The sequence below is a fragment of the Lathyrus oleraceus genome, chromosome 1 (assembly GCF_024323335.1).
Source record: "Lathyrus oleraceus cultivar Zhongwan6 chromosome 1, CAAS_Psat_ZW6_1.0, whole genome shotgun sequence".
NCBI classification, from domain to species: Eukaryota; Viridiplantae; Streptophyta; class Magnoliopsida; order Fabales; family Fabaceae; genus Lathyrus; species Lathyrus oleraceus.
Genome location: NC_066579.1, coordinates 130,669,667 through 130,689,250, shown reverse-complemented (window position 1 = coordinate 130,689,250; position 19,584 = coordinate 130,669,667). Strand labels below are relative to the sequence as shown.

At 40.7% G+C, this 19,584-nt stretch overlaps 1 protein-coding gene across 1 annotated transcript; it reads left to right on the top strand.

Moving 5' to 3' along the window:
* Positions 1–3,631: 3,631 nt before the first annotated feature.
* On the top strand, positions 3,632–4,435 carry LOC127095538 (uncharacterized). Its single transcript, XM_051034217.1, has 2 exons — positions 3,632–3,824; positions 4,089–4,435. The coding sequence occupies exons 1-2, from the start codon at positions 3,632–3,634 to the stop codon at positions 4,433–4,435; spliced, it is 540 nt and encodes a 179-aa protein (XP_050890174.1).
* Positions 4,436–19,584: the final 15,149 nt, after the last annotated feature.

Genomic DNA, 19,584 nt, shown 5'->3' with positions numbered 1-19,584 from the left:
AAGGACTTCTAAGTGTTGTGGTTCATTCTATGACCCTCTCTACCGTTGCTTCACTTTTCCCGATTATCAGCTTATGCCTATGTTAGAGGAGTATGCCCATATCTTGGGAATACCCGTTTCTGACAAGGTACCTTTTAGTGGATTGGAGTAGATTCTCAGATCTTATATCATAGCTGAAGCTCTTCATTTGAAGAAGTCTGAGATTGAGACTCATTGGGTGAAGAAAGAAGGAATGTTTGGGTTCACTTCTGAGTTCCTCATTGGTAAAGCCACTGTCTTTTCTCAAGTCGGTAGTGTGGATGCTTTTGAAGCCATCTTTGTGTTGCTCATCTACGGTTTATCTCTTTTCCCTAACATTGATGGTTTTGTTGATGTTAACGCCATTAGAATCTTCTTGATTAGGAATCCTGTTCCGACTCTGTTGGGTGATATGTATTTCTCTTTGCATTTGAGGAATTCTAAAGGTGGTGGGACTATTGTGAGTTGTGTTCTTCTTCTGTACAAGTGGTTTATTTCACACTTGCCTCAGACGCCTACTTTTTTGGAGAACAAGCAATGTCTACGGTGGTCTCAGAGACTTATGTCTCTCACTAATGATGATATTGTTTGGTATGATTCTGCATTGAGTAGCTTGGATATTATTGATGATTGTGGAGAATTATCTAATATTCCCCTCATTGGTATACAAGGAGGAATCAACTACAACCCGACTTTGGCTCATCGTCATCTTGGGTTCCCCTTGAGAGACAAACCTAATAACACTCAGTTAGAAGGTCTTTTCTATCTAGAGGGTAAAGATCCCAAATATTTGAACCAGAAGATGATACATGCTTGGCATAATGTGCATAGGAAAGGAAGATCCGAGTTGGGTCTGCACAACTGTGTAGCTTTGGAAGCTTACACTACTTGGGTGAAGAAGAGAGCCTTGAAGTTGAAGATGTCGTATGCTTGTGAAAGACCTATGTCTTTAGTTGTGGATGAGCCATCAACTCTCCCTAACCAAGATATAAAGGAGTTGGAAGACGCACTCACCAAGATGAAGCAAGAGAGAGACATGTGGGAAGAGCAGTTCCATACTTTGAGCCGAAAGCATGAGGAGTTGCAGCTTGAGTCAAAGGGCAAGGACGCGCTTATTGAACTTCTCAAAGACCGATCAATGAAGAGATAGAGAGAGCCAAAGGGTTCATCTTCCTCTAGTATGCCTCAACCTTCGGGTGCTTTGAAGAAGATTGTTGATCAGCTTGTCCTTGAGAAGGCTCAGATGAAGACATCTTTTGAGTCTGAGTTTCAACGCATCCGAAGGAAGTACGCACCCACAGCCAGATCATCTGATACAGTTGCTAAGGGATCCTTAGGATGATTAGTTTCCTTTTCCCTTGTATTTGTACTTTGGTTTCTGAAATTGTACTTAGTGTAATCCTTCCAAATTTTTATGAATAAAACGAGATTTTTATGGTCAATCAAATTGTTACTACTATTATTTAAATATATTTGCAAATAGAACTTCATGTGTTCCTTGAAATTATAAACAATCCAAAATATTGCATTACATGCATCATATACATGGCAGGTTTTCTTCCGCCAGATTGTCTTATCGGTTATTCTTATGTGCTCCAGCCAAGCTGACTCACCGATACAACACTCACGCCAATCAACCCAAGGTCATGGAACATTTGGAACAAGAGAATAGATATTTGAAGGATGAGATTGCACGGTTGACTGCTATGATGGAGTCTCTTCTTGCTGCGCAGAATTATTCTTCACCAACTCCCGCAACTCCTCCCCATAGGACTGTTATTTCTGAAGTTGCTACCTCAATTGTTCCCGTCACTGCTAGCCAATCCGGTTCATCCATGCGTGCTGGATTCCCATGGGGAATGCCACCAAACTTTATGCCTGAAGGGTTTGCACCCACTTTTGTTTCTATGCCTGCATCTAGCCCAGCCATGTCTATGTCGCCTTCAGTTGTTCATACTATGCCTCGTGTTGAGGACACCATATACCTTTTTGAGCCATCTGAGGGACCAGATGTATATGAGAAGATGGACGAAATGAAGGATCAGTTACTTGAGGTGCGAAAGGAGTTAAAAATGTTAAGAGGAAAAAACTTGTTTGCTAAGAGTGTTGTTGAGCTCTTCGTGGTACCGAATATGAAGATCCCGATGAAGTTCAAAGTCCCTGACTTTGAAAAGTATAAGGGAAACACTTGTCCACTAAGTCACCTTGTTATGTACGCCAGAAAGATATCAACTCAAACTGATAATGGTCAGTTGTTGATTCACTACTTTCAAGACTGCCTGACTGGTGCTGCTTTGAGATGGTATATGGGGTTGGACAGTGCAAGTGTCCGTACTTTCAACGATTTGGGTGAAGCTTTTGTTAAGCAGTATAAATATAATGTTGATATGGCGCCTGATGGAGACTAGCTGAGGTCTATGTCTCGGAAGGATAAGGAGACATTTAAAGAGTATGCTCAGAGGTGGAGGGAACTTGCTGGTCAGATTAATCCTCCATTGGAAGAGAAAGAGATGACGAAGATTTTCCTGAAGACCCTGAGTTCGTTTTATTACGAACGTATGATTGCCAGTGCCCCTAGTGACTTTACAGAAATGGTAAATATGGGGATGAGGTTAAAAGAGGGAGTCCGAGAGGGAAATGTGTCTAAGGAAGAAGCATCATCCAGTAAGAAGTATGGTGGAAGTTTCTCCAAAAGGAAGGAGGGGGAAACTAATTCAGTAACTGTGGGGAGGCAGAGGAGGCCTCATGTCAAAAGGAATTCTCAACCGCGTCAGCATCAACATCAATTTTCTTCAGTGATTTCAGTTTTTTCCAACAATCAATTTGTTCCGATACAACAATAACAACGTGAACAACAACCGCAACAAAGAACCAACTACAAGAACAATAATCAACAAAGTTTTGAGAGGAAGAAGGTCTCTTTTGATCCCATTCATATGTCCTACGCAAAATTATATTCATCTTTGGTTCTCAAGAACCTACTTCAACCCAGAAATCCACCTCAAATTCCTGAGTCACTTCCATGGTGGTTCAAACCTGAACTCCATTGTGCCTTTCACCATGGAGCCCCAGGCCATGACATTGAGAACTTCTACCCGCTGAAGTACGAAGTACAAAAGCTTGTGAAAAGTGGGATGGTGTCCTTTAAGGACCGTGCGCCTAATATAAAATCTAATTTGTTGCCTGATCATGGTAATGCTACTGTCAACATAGTGGATGCGTGTCTGGGGAATTTTTGAGTTTTTGATGTACGACGTATCCGTAGGTCGTTGGTGAAAATACATAGAACCTTGTGTCTAATCAGTGACTGTGAGCAAGACCATGATGGTTGTGCAACATGTAGTGTGAACCCTCGTGGGTATATGATTGTCAAGAGGGATATCCAGAAGTTGATGGATGAGAATGTAATCCAGTTCAATAGTCGAGGGATATAAACGATATGAATGTGATTGTGCCTATGTTCAAGACCCTTGAGCGGGTAGTAATCCAGTTTGATAGAAGTAAGAACAATATCAACAATGTTAATAAATCGGTATAACCGTTGGAAATACAGTTAGAGGGCCCTGTTCCGTATGCATCCGATAAAGTTGTGCCTTATCAGTATAATGCCACCATGGTAGAGAATGGTCAAGATATTCCTTTACCTGTAGTAGATTTCGTGGTGGATATAGTTGATATTACAAAGGTGACCCATAATGGTCGTGTCTTTGGTCCAGTCTTTCTGAAGGAGGTAGAGGATACTGCAACCGGTAAAAAGGTGGATATGCCAGTGGTAAATCCAGTTAGTACTCCAGTGCGTCAGTCTGGTGAATCCAACAAGCTGAAGACTAATGATGATGATGAAGTTTTGAGGTTAATAAAGAAGAGTGAGTTCAATGTGGGGGAGCAGCTGCTCCAAACCCCGTCAAAGATTTCGGTGTTGTCTCTATTGATGAATTTTGAGGCACATAGAGAAGCGTTGCATAAAGTGCTAGAGAAAGCCTATGTTGAGCACGATGAAACTGTGGATCAATTTGACCACATTGTTGCTAACATTACTTACTGCAATAATTTGAGTTTTTATGATCAAGAGCTTTCTAAGGAAAGCAAAAATCACAATCTTGCACTCCATATTTTGATGAACTTCAAGGAAGATGCTTTGTCCAATGTGTTGGTGGACACTGGTTCATCTTTCCCAAAATCAACTATGTCCAGTCTTTCTTATCAAGGTGCCCCTATGAGGTACATTGGCGTGATTATCAAAGTGTTTGATGGTTCCTGTAAAACCGTCATTGGTGAAGTGGACCTTCCGATTAAGATAGGTCTAAGTGATTTCCAAATTACTTTTCAAGTGAAGGATATCCACCTGGCATATAGCTGCTTATTGGGAAGGTCGTGGATTCATGAAGCAGGAGCTATGACATCTACTCTACACTAGAAGCATACATTTGTGAAGAACGGCACGCTTGTCGTTATCAGTGGAGAGAAGGCGCTTTTAGTGAGCCATTTGTCATCCTCTTATTATGTTGAAGCTGAGGAGGAGGTTGGAACTCCGTTCCAAGCCTTGTCTATTTCTAAAGTGAAGAAAACCGGGGCACCCATGTCTTCTTTGAAGGATGCTCATAAAGCTATTGAGACCGGCAGCACTGATCAGTGGGGTCGTATGATAGAGATTGTTGAAAACAAGAATAGGGCCGAATTGGGATTTCAACTAGGGTCGTTCAACATCAAAGCTGAAGATGTTCAATCGAGTTTCCATAGTGGAGGGTTCATTCATGGTAATGATCAACACTCAACTGTTGTGATCAAGGATGGTGACGATCATGCTTGCGTCAATTCTGTGACGCATGGCCAGACTTGCAACAATTGGGTTGTTGTTGATGTTCCTATTGTTGTTCATCGATCTAAGTAATATTTTGTTCATTTTTTTAGAAAAATCCTTCTCCTATGCCTAAGTGAGAGGGGAACATTGTTAGGCATTTCAATTATCATCAATGAAATACAATTTTATTCATCCACATCTATGATGTTTTATTCTTACTTTTTACTTTTCTAAAAATGGTAATCACAAAAACATAAATAAATAATAATTGTCCATCTGCATAATATTTGGTCGTAATTCACTTCTCTAAAATCAAAGTATCAAATCATTATGCAGGTTGGTTCCCAAACACATTGAGTACAATGATCCTACTCCCTCTCCAAACTTTGATTTCCCTGTGTTTAAGACTGAGGAAGAGACTGATGATGAGGAAATATCTGATGAATTATCTTGAGCATGAGGAAAAAGCCATTCAGCCGTTTGAAGAGCAGATTGAACTAGTCAACTTGGGTTCCAAAGATGATGTGAAGGGAGTCAAGATTGGGTCTCAACTATGTCCAGAGGCTAAGAAGGGGTTGATTGATCTTCTTCGAGAATATGCAGATTTGTTTGCTTGGTCCTATCAAGACATGCCTGTTTGGATTCTGAGATCGTGGAGCATAAATTGCCGTTAAATTCAGAATGCCCGCCAATCAAGCAGAAATTGAGAATGACTTATCCTGATATGGCAGTGAAAATCAAAGAAGAAGCACAAAAGCAGATTGATGTTGGTTTTCTTGTAACCTCTGAAGATCCGCAGTGGATGGCCAATATTGTGCCTGTTCCGAAGAAAGATGGAAAAGTCTGCATGTGTGTTGATTATAAAGATTTGAACAAAGCTAGTCCGAAAGATGATTTTCATCTGCCACACATTGATATGTTGGTAGATAATACAGCTAAATTCAAAGTCTTTTCGTTTATGGACGGATTTTCCGGTTATAATATGATCAAGATGGCACCTGAAGATATGGAGAAGACCATATTCATTACACCCTGGGGAACATTCTTTTATAGAGTGATGCCTTTCAGTTTAAAGAATGCTGGTGTAGCGTACCCGAGAGCTATGATCACTCTTTTTTATGATATGATGCATAAAGATATTGAAGTGTATGTTGATGATATGATTGCCAAATCAAGTGATGAAGAAGAACATGTTGAGCATTTGTTAAAGTTATTCCAGCTTTTGAGGAAGTATAAACTCCGCTTGAACCCCAATAAGTGTACTTTTGGTGTTCGTTCTGGTAAGTTGTTGGGCTTTATTATCAGCGAGAAGGGTATTGAAGTTGATCCTGTCAAGGTCAAAGTAATACAAGAGATGCCTGTGCCTAAAATTGAGAAGCAAGTCAGAGGTTTTCTCGGCCGTTTGAATTATATTTCATGATTCATATCGCATATGACTACCACATGTGCACCTATATTCAAACTTCTTCAGAAATATCAGTCTTGTGATTGGACCGGGGATTGCCAGAAAGCTTTTGAAAGTATCAAAGCATATATGCGTGAGCCTCCGATTATGTCTCCTCCTATTGAAGGAAGACCTTTGATCATATATTTGACTGTGCTCGATGAGAGTATCAGTTGTGTTCTTGGTCAACTATATGAATTTGGAAAGAAAGAATACGCAATTTACTACCTCTGTAAGAAATTCACCGACTGGGAGACTCGGTATTCTATGCTTGAAAAGACATGTAGCGCACTGGCTTGGGATGCTAAGCGTCTACGCCATTATATGTTAAATCATACTACTTGGTTGATATCCAAAATGGATCCAATCAAGTATATTTTTGAGAAGCCTGATTTAACTGGGAGGATTTCCCGTTGCCAAATGTTTTTATTAGAGTATGATATTGAATACCGATCTCAAAAAGCGATTAAAGGTAGTGTCTTGGCTGACCATTTGGCTCACCAACCGATTGAAGATTATTAGTCAGTACAATATGATTTTCCTGATGAAGACATTTTGTACTTAAAAATGAAAGATTGTGATGAACCATTGCTTGAAGAAGGGCCAGAACCTGGTTCCCGTTGGGGCATGGTATTTGATGGAGTTGTTAATCAGTATGGTAATGGCATTGGGGAAGTGATTATTACTCCCCAAGGCACTCATTTTCTATTTATAGCTAGATTAACTTTCAAGTGTACGAACAATATGGTTGGGTATAAAGCTTGCATTATGGGGCTTGAAGAGGCCATTGATCTCAGAATCAAATATCTTGACATCTATGGAGATTCAGCTTTGGTTGTGAATCAATTCAAAGGTGAATGAGAGATGAATCAGCCCGGTTCGATACCATATAGAGATTATGCAAGGAGGATTTCAACTTTCTTTACAAAGGATGCATTTCATCATAACCCTCGAGATGAAAACCGGATGGCAGATGCTCTTGCAACGTTGGCTTCTATGATCATGGTGAAATTCTGGAATGAAGTCCCTAATCTGATTGTGATGCGTCTTGATAGGCCGCGTTTGCTGTTGAAGAGGTCAAAGATGAAAAGTCGCGGTATTTTGATATCAAATGTTTCCTCCAAAGTCAGATTTACCCGCCTGGGGCATCTTTGAAAGATAAGAAGACTTCGAGGAGATTAGTTGGAAACTTTTACCTAAATGGTGATGTGCTTTATAAGAGAAACTTCGATATGGTTTTTCTCAGATGCGTGGATAGACACGAAGCAGACTTATTGATGGCTGAAGTCCATGAAGGTTCCTTTGGTACTCATTTCAAGGGACATGCTATGGCAAAGAAGATGTTCAGAGAAGGATACTATTGGCTGACAATGGAATCTGACTATTGCAAGTTTGTGAAGAAATGCCACAAGTGTCAAATTTATGCAGATAAAATTTGTGTTCCTCCGACACTATTGAATGTCATTTCCTCTCCATGGCCCTTCTCAATGTGGGGAATTGATATGATTGGCATGATTGGCTTGATCTCACCTTTCCAAAAAGTCCAAGATCATCTCATTTGGATCAATATTGAAGGACTTACGCATGGGTGTAATGCTTGGTACCATTTGGAAGTTTCTCATGTTCGATTTCGTTTCAATATTGCATGGCTTAATGCATTGCTTTCAGTATCACATGTGCATGATTTTGCACCTTTTCCAATCATTCTTAGGGCTTTGTACACGCCCATGCAAGCTCATGATGCAATTTCTATTTTTGGATTTCAAATGAAAGTGTGTAGAAAGCATTTGAATTGGCTATAAATACAAGTGCAGTGAGCTCAGAACTTCATCAATACCTTGCCCAAGCTTTGCCAAGACAATCCAAACCCTTCACTCCATAGAAATTCTTGAAGATTTCATTGTAATCGAGTTTGAATTTCACCTTCTATTTTGAAATTCAAACTCCCAGAATTCATTGCCCTTTCCATCTCAATTTATCACTGCAAGCAAGAGGAAGAGAAATTAAGCAAATCCAGATCGAGATCAAGCAAATTTGAATCAACTCGAAGGTAAAAATTCAGAAACCTCATCTCTTCGATTCTCTCTTAATTCTTCACTATTCTTTGTGATTTTTGGTTTGCTGAAGTCCTACCAATGTAGGCAATAAGATTGAGTTGCTTTGAGGTCAAATTGAAGCAACTCAGATCATGAACCTCAAATTTCAAATCCATGTATCTTTCAATATACTTGGAATTGGAAGAAATGAAGGTCAGATTCGTGCTCCTGAGCATTTTTTCTTCAAATTAGTATATTCATTTTTCATGAAGTTTTGGTTGGACCAGTCTGGTGGTCCTCACCGGAGAAGATGACCGGAGCTAGGGCTCCGGTGGTGTGTTGGCAGCTTCACAATCATCTGATCTTGATTCCACGTTTTAATCCTGGCCTTTCGTTTGTTTGACTCATGTTGCAGCGCGCTTGACTCATGTGTTTGGCGCACCTTAGCGTGTGGCCATCAGACTGCAACCTCAATTAATGAGGAAGATCTGATGGCCCTTATTTTTTTTAATATCTTTTTTATTTTTTTATTTTTCATTTAATCCATTTATTTTGTTTAATTCATATTAATTTCATTTTTAATACAAAAAGTATGTGATTTTCACCAAAAATATTTAAATATTTTTCTCTTCCATTTTCTGAATTAAAATTATTTTTTGGACTAATTTTGATATTTTTCATGAATTAAATGTTTTTGTGCATATTTTTAATTGTTTAAAATACTTCTGACTTTTCAAAAATCATGATTTTTTTTGTCTAAGGTCCTTTTACCTCGTTTGACCAAGGATAAATCTCTTGCCATTTATTTGGTGTTTTGAAGAGGTTTTAGGTTTTGACTAAGTTAAATTGTATTTTTATGCATTTTTAATTTGATTTTTAATTGATTAATTAGGTAAAAATTATGTTAAACCATTTTTATGGTCTTGTGATGTTTGACTATTTGCTTGGACCTTAATCAAGGTTGATTTGACTTTTATTGGATTAAAATCATTGGATTTAGGGGATTGATGAAATGTACATTTCATCTTCCAAAATGAATGAATGATTTTAATTTAATAAAATTCCTCCCATGACCAATTTGTGTTTCTCTCATCTCCCCTCCCTCTTCATCTTCATCCCCATTATTTCCATTCCTTTTTATTGACCAATGAAGTATCAATATCCTAAGGCTAATCGGTTCATCAATGACCTTGTGCCAGATGAACCAATACAATCATGGATAAGATAGGTTCATCCATTGTGATCTTTTCTTTTAGTGTGTGGTATATTTTAGGAATTTGGTTCATTATACCAAATCTCTAACATGCATTAGCACCTAAATTTTTATTACCCGGCCTCAGATAGTTTTGACTTCTACATAAGTCCAATTACGATGGCTTAATATAGAGCTAAATTTGACCCTAAAGGCATATCATTGTAGTAAGTGAGATTATAAGTCTCCCATCTTTCATGGTATTGTGTGGAAACTTGGCCTTTTTTCCTTCCTTTGGAAGATGTCTTGGTTCAAGGATCCATGCTTGTGAATAGGTGGTTGAGTGTTCTCCAAAGAATGACTTAATCAATTGAAAAGCAAAGCACCACTAACATATAATTAACCTTGACTAACTTGAATGAATGAATGATTTTAATTTGATAAAATTCCTCCAATGACCAATTTATGTTTCTCTCATCTCCCCTCCCTCTTCATCTTCATCCCCATTCTTTCCCATCCTTTTTATTGACCAATGAAGTATCAATATCATTAGGTTAATTGGTTCATCAATGACCTTGTGTCAGACGAACCAATACAAGTATTAATGAGATAGGTCCATCCCTTGTGATCTTTTCTTCTAGTGTGTGGTATGTGTAAGACCCTAATTTTGACCCTAAGATCCCTCATGGCATCATAACATTGCATTTGCATTGCCTCAAGGATCTTTAGCATCTTGGTTCCCTTTGCCTTTTGGTGGGACTCCTTGTGATTGGTTTGAGATCACCAAGCATGTTTGAATTATACATCATTGTTTCTCTTACTTTTGTTTACTAACCAAAAGCACAAAAATGTGTCACTAACATCTTTTGTTTGAAGTTTGAGTATCATCCAAGACACTTTGTGGGTTCTATTTAGATGACCAGTCAACACAAGGGAATGGCTTGAGATACTTCCAACAGGTTCAAATGGGGTCTATTCGTCAGTCAAAACATTAATCTTAAAGGAGCAAAAGTTTGTTCATGAGCTATCATGCTCGTTAGGCGAGCAGAATGGGTCGCTTAGCGAGTCCCAAGAAAAGCCACCAGAATCACCTACGCTCAGAGGAATTTCTTGAACTGTCATGCTCGCTAGGCGAAGCCCGCGTGTTTAAAAAAATGAAAAACAAAACAAAAAAAAATAATAATAAATAAATAAAATATAACAGAAAATTTTTGGACTTGGGCCTCTCTCATTTGAGCCCACAGGTCCACAAAAATCAGGTTATAAATTTAGAGTTTCAGTGAAACAAAAGGGAATTCTATTCCTATTACCCTGGCAGGGAAAAAGATAGTGAGAGAAGAGCTAACAGAGTTCAGAGCAACCCCCAGAGACTGAAGGGAACTCATCGGCAAAGAACCAATTCCCTCTCATATAAACCCTCAAATTACTTTGCAAACCCAACCGGGCAATTCAATTTCATTCGATCTCTCCAGTCAGGTTTGCCTTATTCCCATTACTTTATGCTTTTAATTTGAATGCTCTGAATGTATGAGGTATTATGGGTGAACTTGATACCCTTTTGATGCATGTGTTTGACAAGAGGTTTAGGCCTCCTACCCTTGGTTGCTTTTTGTGAATTTTAATGGCATGATTCATGTGGTTACATTTTGATTTGGGGGCAACTCTTGATTACCCTATCTTGTTTCTCTAACCTGTTTGTTGAGTTTTGTTTTGTGAGGGCTCACATGACTCTTGCAGAGATGGCTTGCCTGGTGTTCCACTTTATTTGTGGGATACCACATGGAGGTTTATTCCGATTACCTGTACTGACTCGCTTTCTTTGATGGTGCTAGCTTGAGAGATCTCTGGGTTTCTTATCTCTTTATTTGTTGTTGCTTCGGATCTTTATCCGTACGGTAGATCTCTTAATCCCTTTACTTTTCCCGCATGTTACCGATTTCTTAGGTTTCGTATAGCCTCTCGTGGCATGTCATTTAAGGTAGCGCGGTTCCTTCATCTAGGACTGCCTTTTTGCATGAGCATCCCTAAACACCCCAAACTCATTGATTTTTATTCTCCTAAGAACACGTTATCTCCTTCTACTACAGGCGAGTAAGTCTCCAAAGGTCGAGCATCCGGTAGATTGCGTAGTAACGTCGTTCACCCCAAAACACAACCCTTACCCCGTAGATAGTCGAACTACGTTTTGCTCTAATTTTCATCCCAGATGAGATACGTAGGCATAAGACGCGATGTCTTAGCGAGCACACTCCTCTTTAACCCATATGTAGCCGAGCTACGAAGACTCTGATTCTCAGATTCAGATGAGATACGTATGCAGTGGATGCGACGTCCGTGCGAGTCATTTTCTTTTGACCCTTCTTTTAGTAAGTAGTACATTAGATAAACATACACGCTTTTCTCATCCCTTCAATCATGTTTGCACAAATAAATTTTCAAAAAAAAAACAACAACCTTTGCAACAAATGTGAAAAGGGCTCCCTAGGAGTACCTAGGATGCTTTGGGTGCCTAATACCTTCCCATTTCATAACCAACCCCCTTACCCAGATCTCTGACATTTTTACTAGTTTTTTATTCGATAAAACTTTTAGGTTTTTGTTCGTTTTCTAACCATTCCTTTGGATAAATAGAAGTGCGGTGGCGACTTGACTTGTATGATTTACCTTGGATTTAGTCAATATCTCTAATGGTAACGAATACCCCGCTACAGAAAAATGGCGACTCTGCTGGGGATCGAAACATCCTAGTGGGTTTTGCCTACTTTTCATATTTGTTGTATTGTATTGTATATTTTTTTTTGTGACATATTTTTGTGCAATTTGGGATTACTGTATTGTATGTAATGATTGAATTGTTTGAATATTAATTCCTTGTATGCTTGGTGATCTTTGTGAGATGAGTTCTATACCCGGACTCGAGTGCACTTAGGATAGGAGAATGGCATAGTCTTGTCGACTTGTGTGGAGTTATTCCTTAGCAAGTTGACTTGCAAGTCCATTCACTTGGTGGAGGTTATGTTGGATCAATAATGTCACACAAGTAAGTTGTGGTTAGACATTACTCTTTCCAATATAGACCTTAGAAGCCAAGGACCTTAGTTTACCAAGCCCATCTTGGCCTATTCTTAGGATGTAGTGCGAAAGTCGTTCAAGTGTAAGATTTGATACGATTGTTACACGATACTACACTCATAAGAGTCTCTCTTGAGAATATTTTCGGAATACGAGTAGTCGTTTCTCCAATAATATCCGAAAGATGGGATGATGACTATGGGAACCTCTTGTAGAACATGTTTGGCAGGTTTAAACCCTAGTACACTCCCTTTTGGGTGGTTCTTAACCTAACTCCATCCTCGTGACTTACAAAAAACCCTTGATTCATGGTTGATCCGTTCATGAATCCTTAATATCAATGGAACTTGGTTGTTGATAAGGTGTAAACCATAATCCACCAAAATGGATGATTGATATTAAGGATAACATGATCCATCCCATGACCTTGGTTTGGTGTGCTTTGCTTGATCCTTGAGTGTGATTGTTGCATTCACGCATTCATGCACCCATTTGCATTCATATCATCAAAATAATAAGAAAATTTTCAAGGAACTTAAGAGGTTTATTTGCAAAATTTTCATACATGGAAAGACAAAGAAGGAATACGAAGAAGTACAGTTTCAGACAACCAGACTCGAAAGAGTTAAAGAATCTGACATCCTATGTACTAGATCCTTTGGGTTTCAAGGATCGTTTTGGGAAGCTTCTTCCTCTTCTGACTACTCAGGTGGATGAAGGATTGGTGAGTGTATTGGTGCAGTTTTATGATCCCTTGTACCGTTGCTTCACGTTTCCGGATTTCCAGCTTTTGCCTACCCTTGAGGAGTATGCTTACCTTGTGGGTATACCTATTCTAGACCAGTTGTCGTTCAGTGGCTTGGAGAGTATTCCTACTTCTCAAGAGATAGCTGACATGTTACACATAGATGAATCTCTGGTTGGTGCTCATATGACTACCAAAGGAGGAATTCAAGGTCTCCCTTCTGAGTTCCTCATTGCTCAAGCTACTATGTATGGAAAGGTCATGAGTGAGGACGCATTTGAAACCATATTTGTACTTCTCATCTATGGGTTAGTGTTATTCCCCAACATCGACAAGTTTGTGGATGTGAACGCTATTAGGATTTTCTCTACTCTTAATCCCGTTCCGACTCTGTTGGGCGATACCTACTTCTCTTTGCATATGAGGAATGCAAAGGATGGTGGCGCCATTGTGTGTTGTTTGCCTCTGTTGTATAAGTGGTTTATTTCTCACTTACCTCAGACGGTCGCTTTCAAGGAGAACAAGGAATGTCTACGGTGGTCCACGAGACTTATGTCTCTCACTAATGATGATATCTCTTGGTATAACCATGTGTATGATGGTGTGCAGATTATTGACTCTTGTAGCGAATTCTCCGATGTACCTCTTCTTGGTACATGTGGTGGGATTAACTACAATCCTGTTTTGGCACGTCGGCAGCTTGGATTCCCCTTAAAGCATAAACCCAATAACATTCTGTTAGAGGGTGTATTCTTTCAGGATGGTAAAGATCCCCAAGGCTTGAAAGCTAGGATGGTTCGCGCTTGGCGCAAGATTCATAGGAAAGGAAGGAAAGGGTTGGGTCCTAAGAATTGCATCGCTTTGGAGCCTTACACCGTTTAGGTTAGGAAGAGGGCATCTGAGTATCTCATGCCTTACGAGTATCCGAGACCTACACCTATGATTATGGCTGGGCCTTCAACCCTCCCGAATCAAGGAGCAGAGGAGTTGAGAGACGAAGACCGTTCACGTGCCTGGATCCGTGAACGTGAAGAGTTGCTTCAGCAGATTATGGAGAAGGATGTGTTGATTGAGTTTCTTGAGCATCAGGTTATTGATGACCCTGATGATGAATGGACTTCTCTACTTCCTCAGTCTTCTAAGTTCTGGAAGAGGAGGTATGATCGACTCGCCAAAGAGAAGGCTGATATGGAGGCAACCTACGAGAGGGAGGTGAAGAGGCTTCGCGCATCTTATCTTCCTGTGTCTCGAGCTTTAGATGAGTGTTTCTAGGGATCCATAAGACGATTATTTTCCTTTTCTCTTGTATATGATTGACGATGCTGCACTTCTTTTCCCTGATATTATTTGATGAGATATTTCCATATGTGATAAAATGCCTAATATTTCCAGAATTTGCAAATAAAACTCTAAAGTTCCTTTGAAATAAAAAACAAATCATATGCACAAACATTGCATGCATCATATGCATAAGCAGGTTTTGTTTCCAGTCCCTTGCCTTGTGGTCTAACTTTGTGTCCTTCATTTACTTTGAAGACAAGCTGACTCACCGGTACTACACTAGAGCCAACATTTCAAGACTGATGGATCACTTAGAGCAAGAGAACTGCGAGCTGAAAGAGGAAGTGGCCAGATTGACTGCCCTAATGGAGTCACTCATGGCTTCCTAGAGCCAGTCTTCTCCGACACCTTCAACTCCTCCCCAGAGGACAGTTATCTCCGATATTGTCTCCTCTACTGTGCCCGCTGCCAGTGCACACTTTGTTCCAACAGCCATGCCAACCGGGTTCCCGTGGGGGATGCCTCCCAATTTCATGCCTGAGGGTCCTGTTCCTACCTTTGCTTCTCTGCCGGCATCTAGCCCGGTCCTTGCCGTTCCTCCTCCTGTCATGCATACTTTTCCCAGGGTAGACGACATCATCTATCATTCTGAGCTGTCTGAGGGTCTAGATGTTTATGAGAAGATGGATGTTATGAACGATCAATTTCTTGAGCTTCGCAAGGAATTGAAAACTCTAAGAGGGAAGGATCTTTTCGGCAAATCTGCTGCCGAACTCTGCTTGGTTCCAAATGTGAAGATCCCTGTGAAATTCAAGGTCCCTGATTTTGAAAAGTACAAAGGAAGTACTTGTCCTCTCAGCCACCTGGTCATGTATGTCAGGAAGATGTCGACTCAAACCGATAATGACCAACTACTCATCCACTACTTTCAGGACAGTCTGTCCGGTGCCGCTTTGCGTTGGTACATGGGTTTAGACAGCACGAACATCCGATCCTTCAATGATCTCGGCGAAGCCTTCGTCAAGCAGTACAAGTACAACGTGGATATGGCTCCTGATAGAGATCAATTGAGAGCCATGTCCCAGAAGGATAAAGAAACATTTAAGGAGTACGCCCAGAGGTGGCGAGAGGTGGCAGCACAGATCGTGCCTTCGCTAGAGGAGAAAGAGATGACTAAGATCTTTTTGAAGACTTTAAGTTCTTTTTATTATGAGCGGATGATTGCTAGCGCTCCTTCTGACTTCACCGAGATGGTGAATATGGGGATGCGTCTAGAAGAAGGGGTCCGTGAAGGACGGTTAACCAGAGAAGAAGGCTCTTATGCCAAACGTTATTGGGCGTTTGCAAAGAAGAAAGATGGAGAGGCACATGTTGTGATCTCCCATGAGAAACCAAGAAGACCCTCTGTGAGGAGGAAGACTGTGCGTCCCGCCAGTAACCAGCACCAGGTGGCTCATATAGCACCTGTTTTCAGAGACAATCAATAGTATCAGCAACATAGTAACAATCAGCAACCACATCCGCAATATCAGCAACAACAGCACCGACCGCAGCAGCAGGCCTACCAGCCTCAAAACAGTAATCAAACCAGCACGAGTTACGAGAGGAAAAGGGTCACCTTCGATCCTATTCCTATGACGTACGCAGAGTTATATCCCTCTTTGATAGAAAGGAAGCTGATTACTCCGAGAGACCCACCGACTATACCTGCTAACCCCCAGTGGTGGTATAAGCCTGAGTTACATTGTGTTTACCATTCTGGTGCTCCCGGCCACGACGTGGAGAATTGTTACCCTTTGAAGACCAAGGTTCAAGACCTTGTGAGGTGTGGTATTCTATGTTTTGAGGACGTAGGCCCTAATGTGAAGAAGAACCCATTGCCCGAACATGGGAAATCTGTCAACATGGTCCAGGGTTGCCCTGGAAAATACAAGGTCAAATATGTCAGTCATATTCAACAGTCTCTGGTCCAGATGCATCGTTTGTTGTGTGACTACAGTCATTATGAGCATGACCATGATAGATGCCGAGTCTGCTCTGTTAACCGATTGGGTTGTTGCCAGGTGCGCAAGGATGTTCAGGAAATGCTGGACGAATGAGTCATTGAGATCCTTCAAAACAGGAATGTTGATGAAAATGAGCCTGAGGTCAACGTGATTTCCCCAGTGTCCCGGATACCCGGGCCTGTTATCATCAAGTACAATGGTAGCAAGCAGAAGGCTTCTCCTGCTCTGATCATTAAGCCTGCTGGTCCTGTGCCTTACTCTTCTGAAAAGGCAGTTCCCTATCGCTACAACACCGTAGCAGTAGAGAATGGGAAAGAGGTGTCCTTGCCCTCTTCTTCTGTTGTGAATATTGCCGATGTTAGCGGTTTGACCCGTAGTGGCCGTGTATTTTCAGCACCGCCGAAGCCTCAAATTAATGCTGATTTTGTTGAACGCCCGATCGGGAACTCTGTGAATTCTCCGAATCCGGCACTTGCTATTAAGCCCTCCTCTATACTGAAAACTCCTACTTCTGTTGGCCCGAGTGGCAATGTGAAAGAAGACTGTGATGAGATGCTGAGACTCATAAAAAAAAAGCGAGTACAATGTTGTAGACCAACTTCTACAAACGCCATCCAAAATATCTGTGTTATCCTTACTCTTAAATTCAGAACCACACCGAGAGGCTCTGCAGAAGGTGTTGGATGTGGCATATGTAGATCACGATGTCACTTTGGAGCAATTCGATAGCATTGTTGCAAACATTACTGCTTGCAACAACCTGAGCTTTTGTGACTCTGATCTCCCTGAGGAGGGAAGAGACCACAACTTGGCTTTACACATATCTCTGAATTGCAAAGATGACACCATGTCCAATGTGCTGGTGGACACCGGGTCATCATCGAATGTATTTCCAAAGTTCACTCTCTCAAAGCTATCATATCAAGGGCCTCCCATGAGGCAGAGTGGAGTAGTTGTGAAGGCTTTCGATGGGTCTCGCAAAACTGTGATTGGGGAAGTTGATCTCCCAATCAAGATCGGACCAAGTCATTTCCAGATTACCTTCCAGGTTATGGACATTCACCCATCACATAGTTGTCTCTTAGGCAGACCATGGATTCACGAGGCAGGCGTCGTGACGTCCACCCTACACCAGAAATTGAAATTCGTGAAAAACAAGAAGTTGGTGGTGGTAGGGGGAGAAAGGGCTCTCCTGGTTAGCCATTTGTCTTCCTTCTCTTATATAGATGCTGAGGTTGAAGTTGGAACTCCTTTCCAAGCTTTATCTATTGCTGAGCCTATTGAGAAGAGAACTCCTTCATTTGCTTCCTACAAAGATGCAAAGTTGGCCATTGAGCATGGTGCAACCACAAGTTTAGGAAAAATGATTGAGTTAGAAGACAACGAGTCCCGGGCTGGCATAGGTTTTTCTTCTGGGACTTTCAAAAAGAAAGGGTTATTCAAGAGTGGAGGTTTCATCCACACTGGTCTAGAGGAGGAGGCTGTTGCCGTTTTAGAAGAAGATGCAAAGGATTCTGGCAACTTCATCATCCCTGGTGGGGTCTGTAACAATTGGGTCGCTGTGGATATTCCAACAGTTGTCCATAAGTCAACGTAATGATCACTTTGTTTAAAATCCCTTCTCCCATGCCAAAAGGAGGAGTGATAACATTGTTGGCAACATAAATACAGTGATATTTTCATTCAATAAATTCATGTTAAATTTTTGTTTTTCCCATTTATTTTCCCTTTTTGTTTTTGCATGAAATTGGTGATCACATAAAACCCTAAAAAATAAAATAAAATCAATCTTTTCATCTGCATAATGATTTGCCTTGTTTAAATTCTAAATCTTTTCATATCCAAAATCATTATGCAGGTTGATTTCTAAACCCATTGAACATAATGACCCAACACCATCTCCCAATTTTGACTTCCCTGTATTTGAGGCAGAGGAAGATGATGTTGAAGAGATTCCTGATGAGATCACCCAGCTACTTGAGCATGAAGAGAAGATCATTCAGCCGCACCTTGAGAATCTGGAAACAGTCAACTTGGGGTCTGAAGATTGTGTGCGAGAGGTAAAGATTGGGGCACTTCTGGAAGAATCTGTTAAGAAGGGGTTGATTAAGTTTCTACGCGAATATGTCGACGTTTTTGCTTGGTTGTATGAAGACATGCCTGGTCTAGATACTGATATTGTGCAACATTTCCTACCTCTAAAGCCTGAGTGCATGCTTGTAAAGCAGAAGCTCAGAAGAACTCATCCTGATATGGCAGTGAAGATCAAAGAGGAAGTTAAGAAGCAAATTGATGCGGGGTTCCTGGTGACTTCTATATATCCTCAATGGGTGGCCAATATTGTGCCCGTGCCTAAGAAAGATGGAAAAGTCCGGATGTGTGTGGACTATAGAGACTTGAATAAAGCTATTCTGAAAGATGATTTCCCTCTACCACATATTGATATGTTGGTAGACAATACAGCTAAATTCAATGTCTTCTCGTTTATGGACGGATTTTTCTGATATAATCAGATTAAGATGGCACCCGAGGATATGGAGAAGACAACATTCATCACACCTTGGGGAACATTCTGTTATCGAGTGATGCCCTTCGGTTTGAAGAACGCCGGAGCCACATATCAACGAGCTATGACCACTTTGTTTCATGATATGATGCACAAGGAGATTGAGGTATATGTTGACGATATGATTTCTAAGTCAAGAACGGAAGTTGAACATGTAGAGCATTTGTTGAAGCTTTTCCAGTGTTTGAGGAAATATAAGCTTCGTCTGAATCCCAACAAGTGTACATTTGGAGTCCGTTCTGGCAAGTTATTGGGCTTCATTGTTAGTGAAAGAGGTATTGAGGTTGATCCTGCAAAGGTCAAAGCAATACAAGAGATGCCTGCGCCCAAAACTGAGAAGCAAGTCCGAGGTTTTCTTGGCCACTTGAATTATATCTCCAGATTCATATCCCACATGCCTGCCACATGTGCGCCTATATTCAA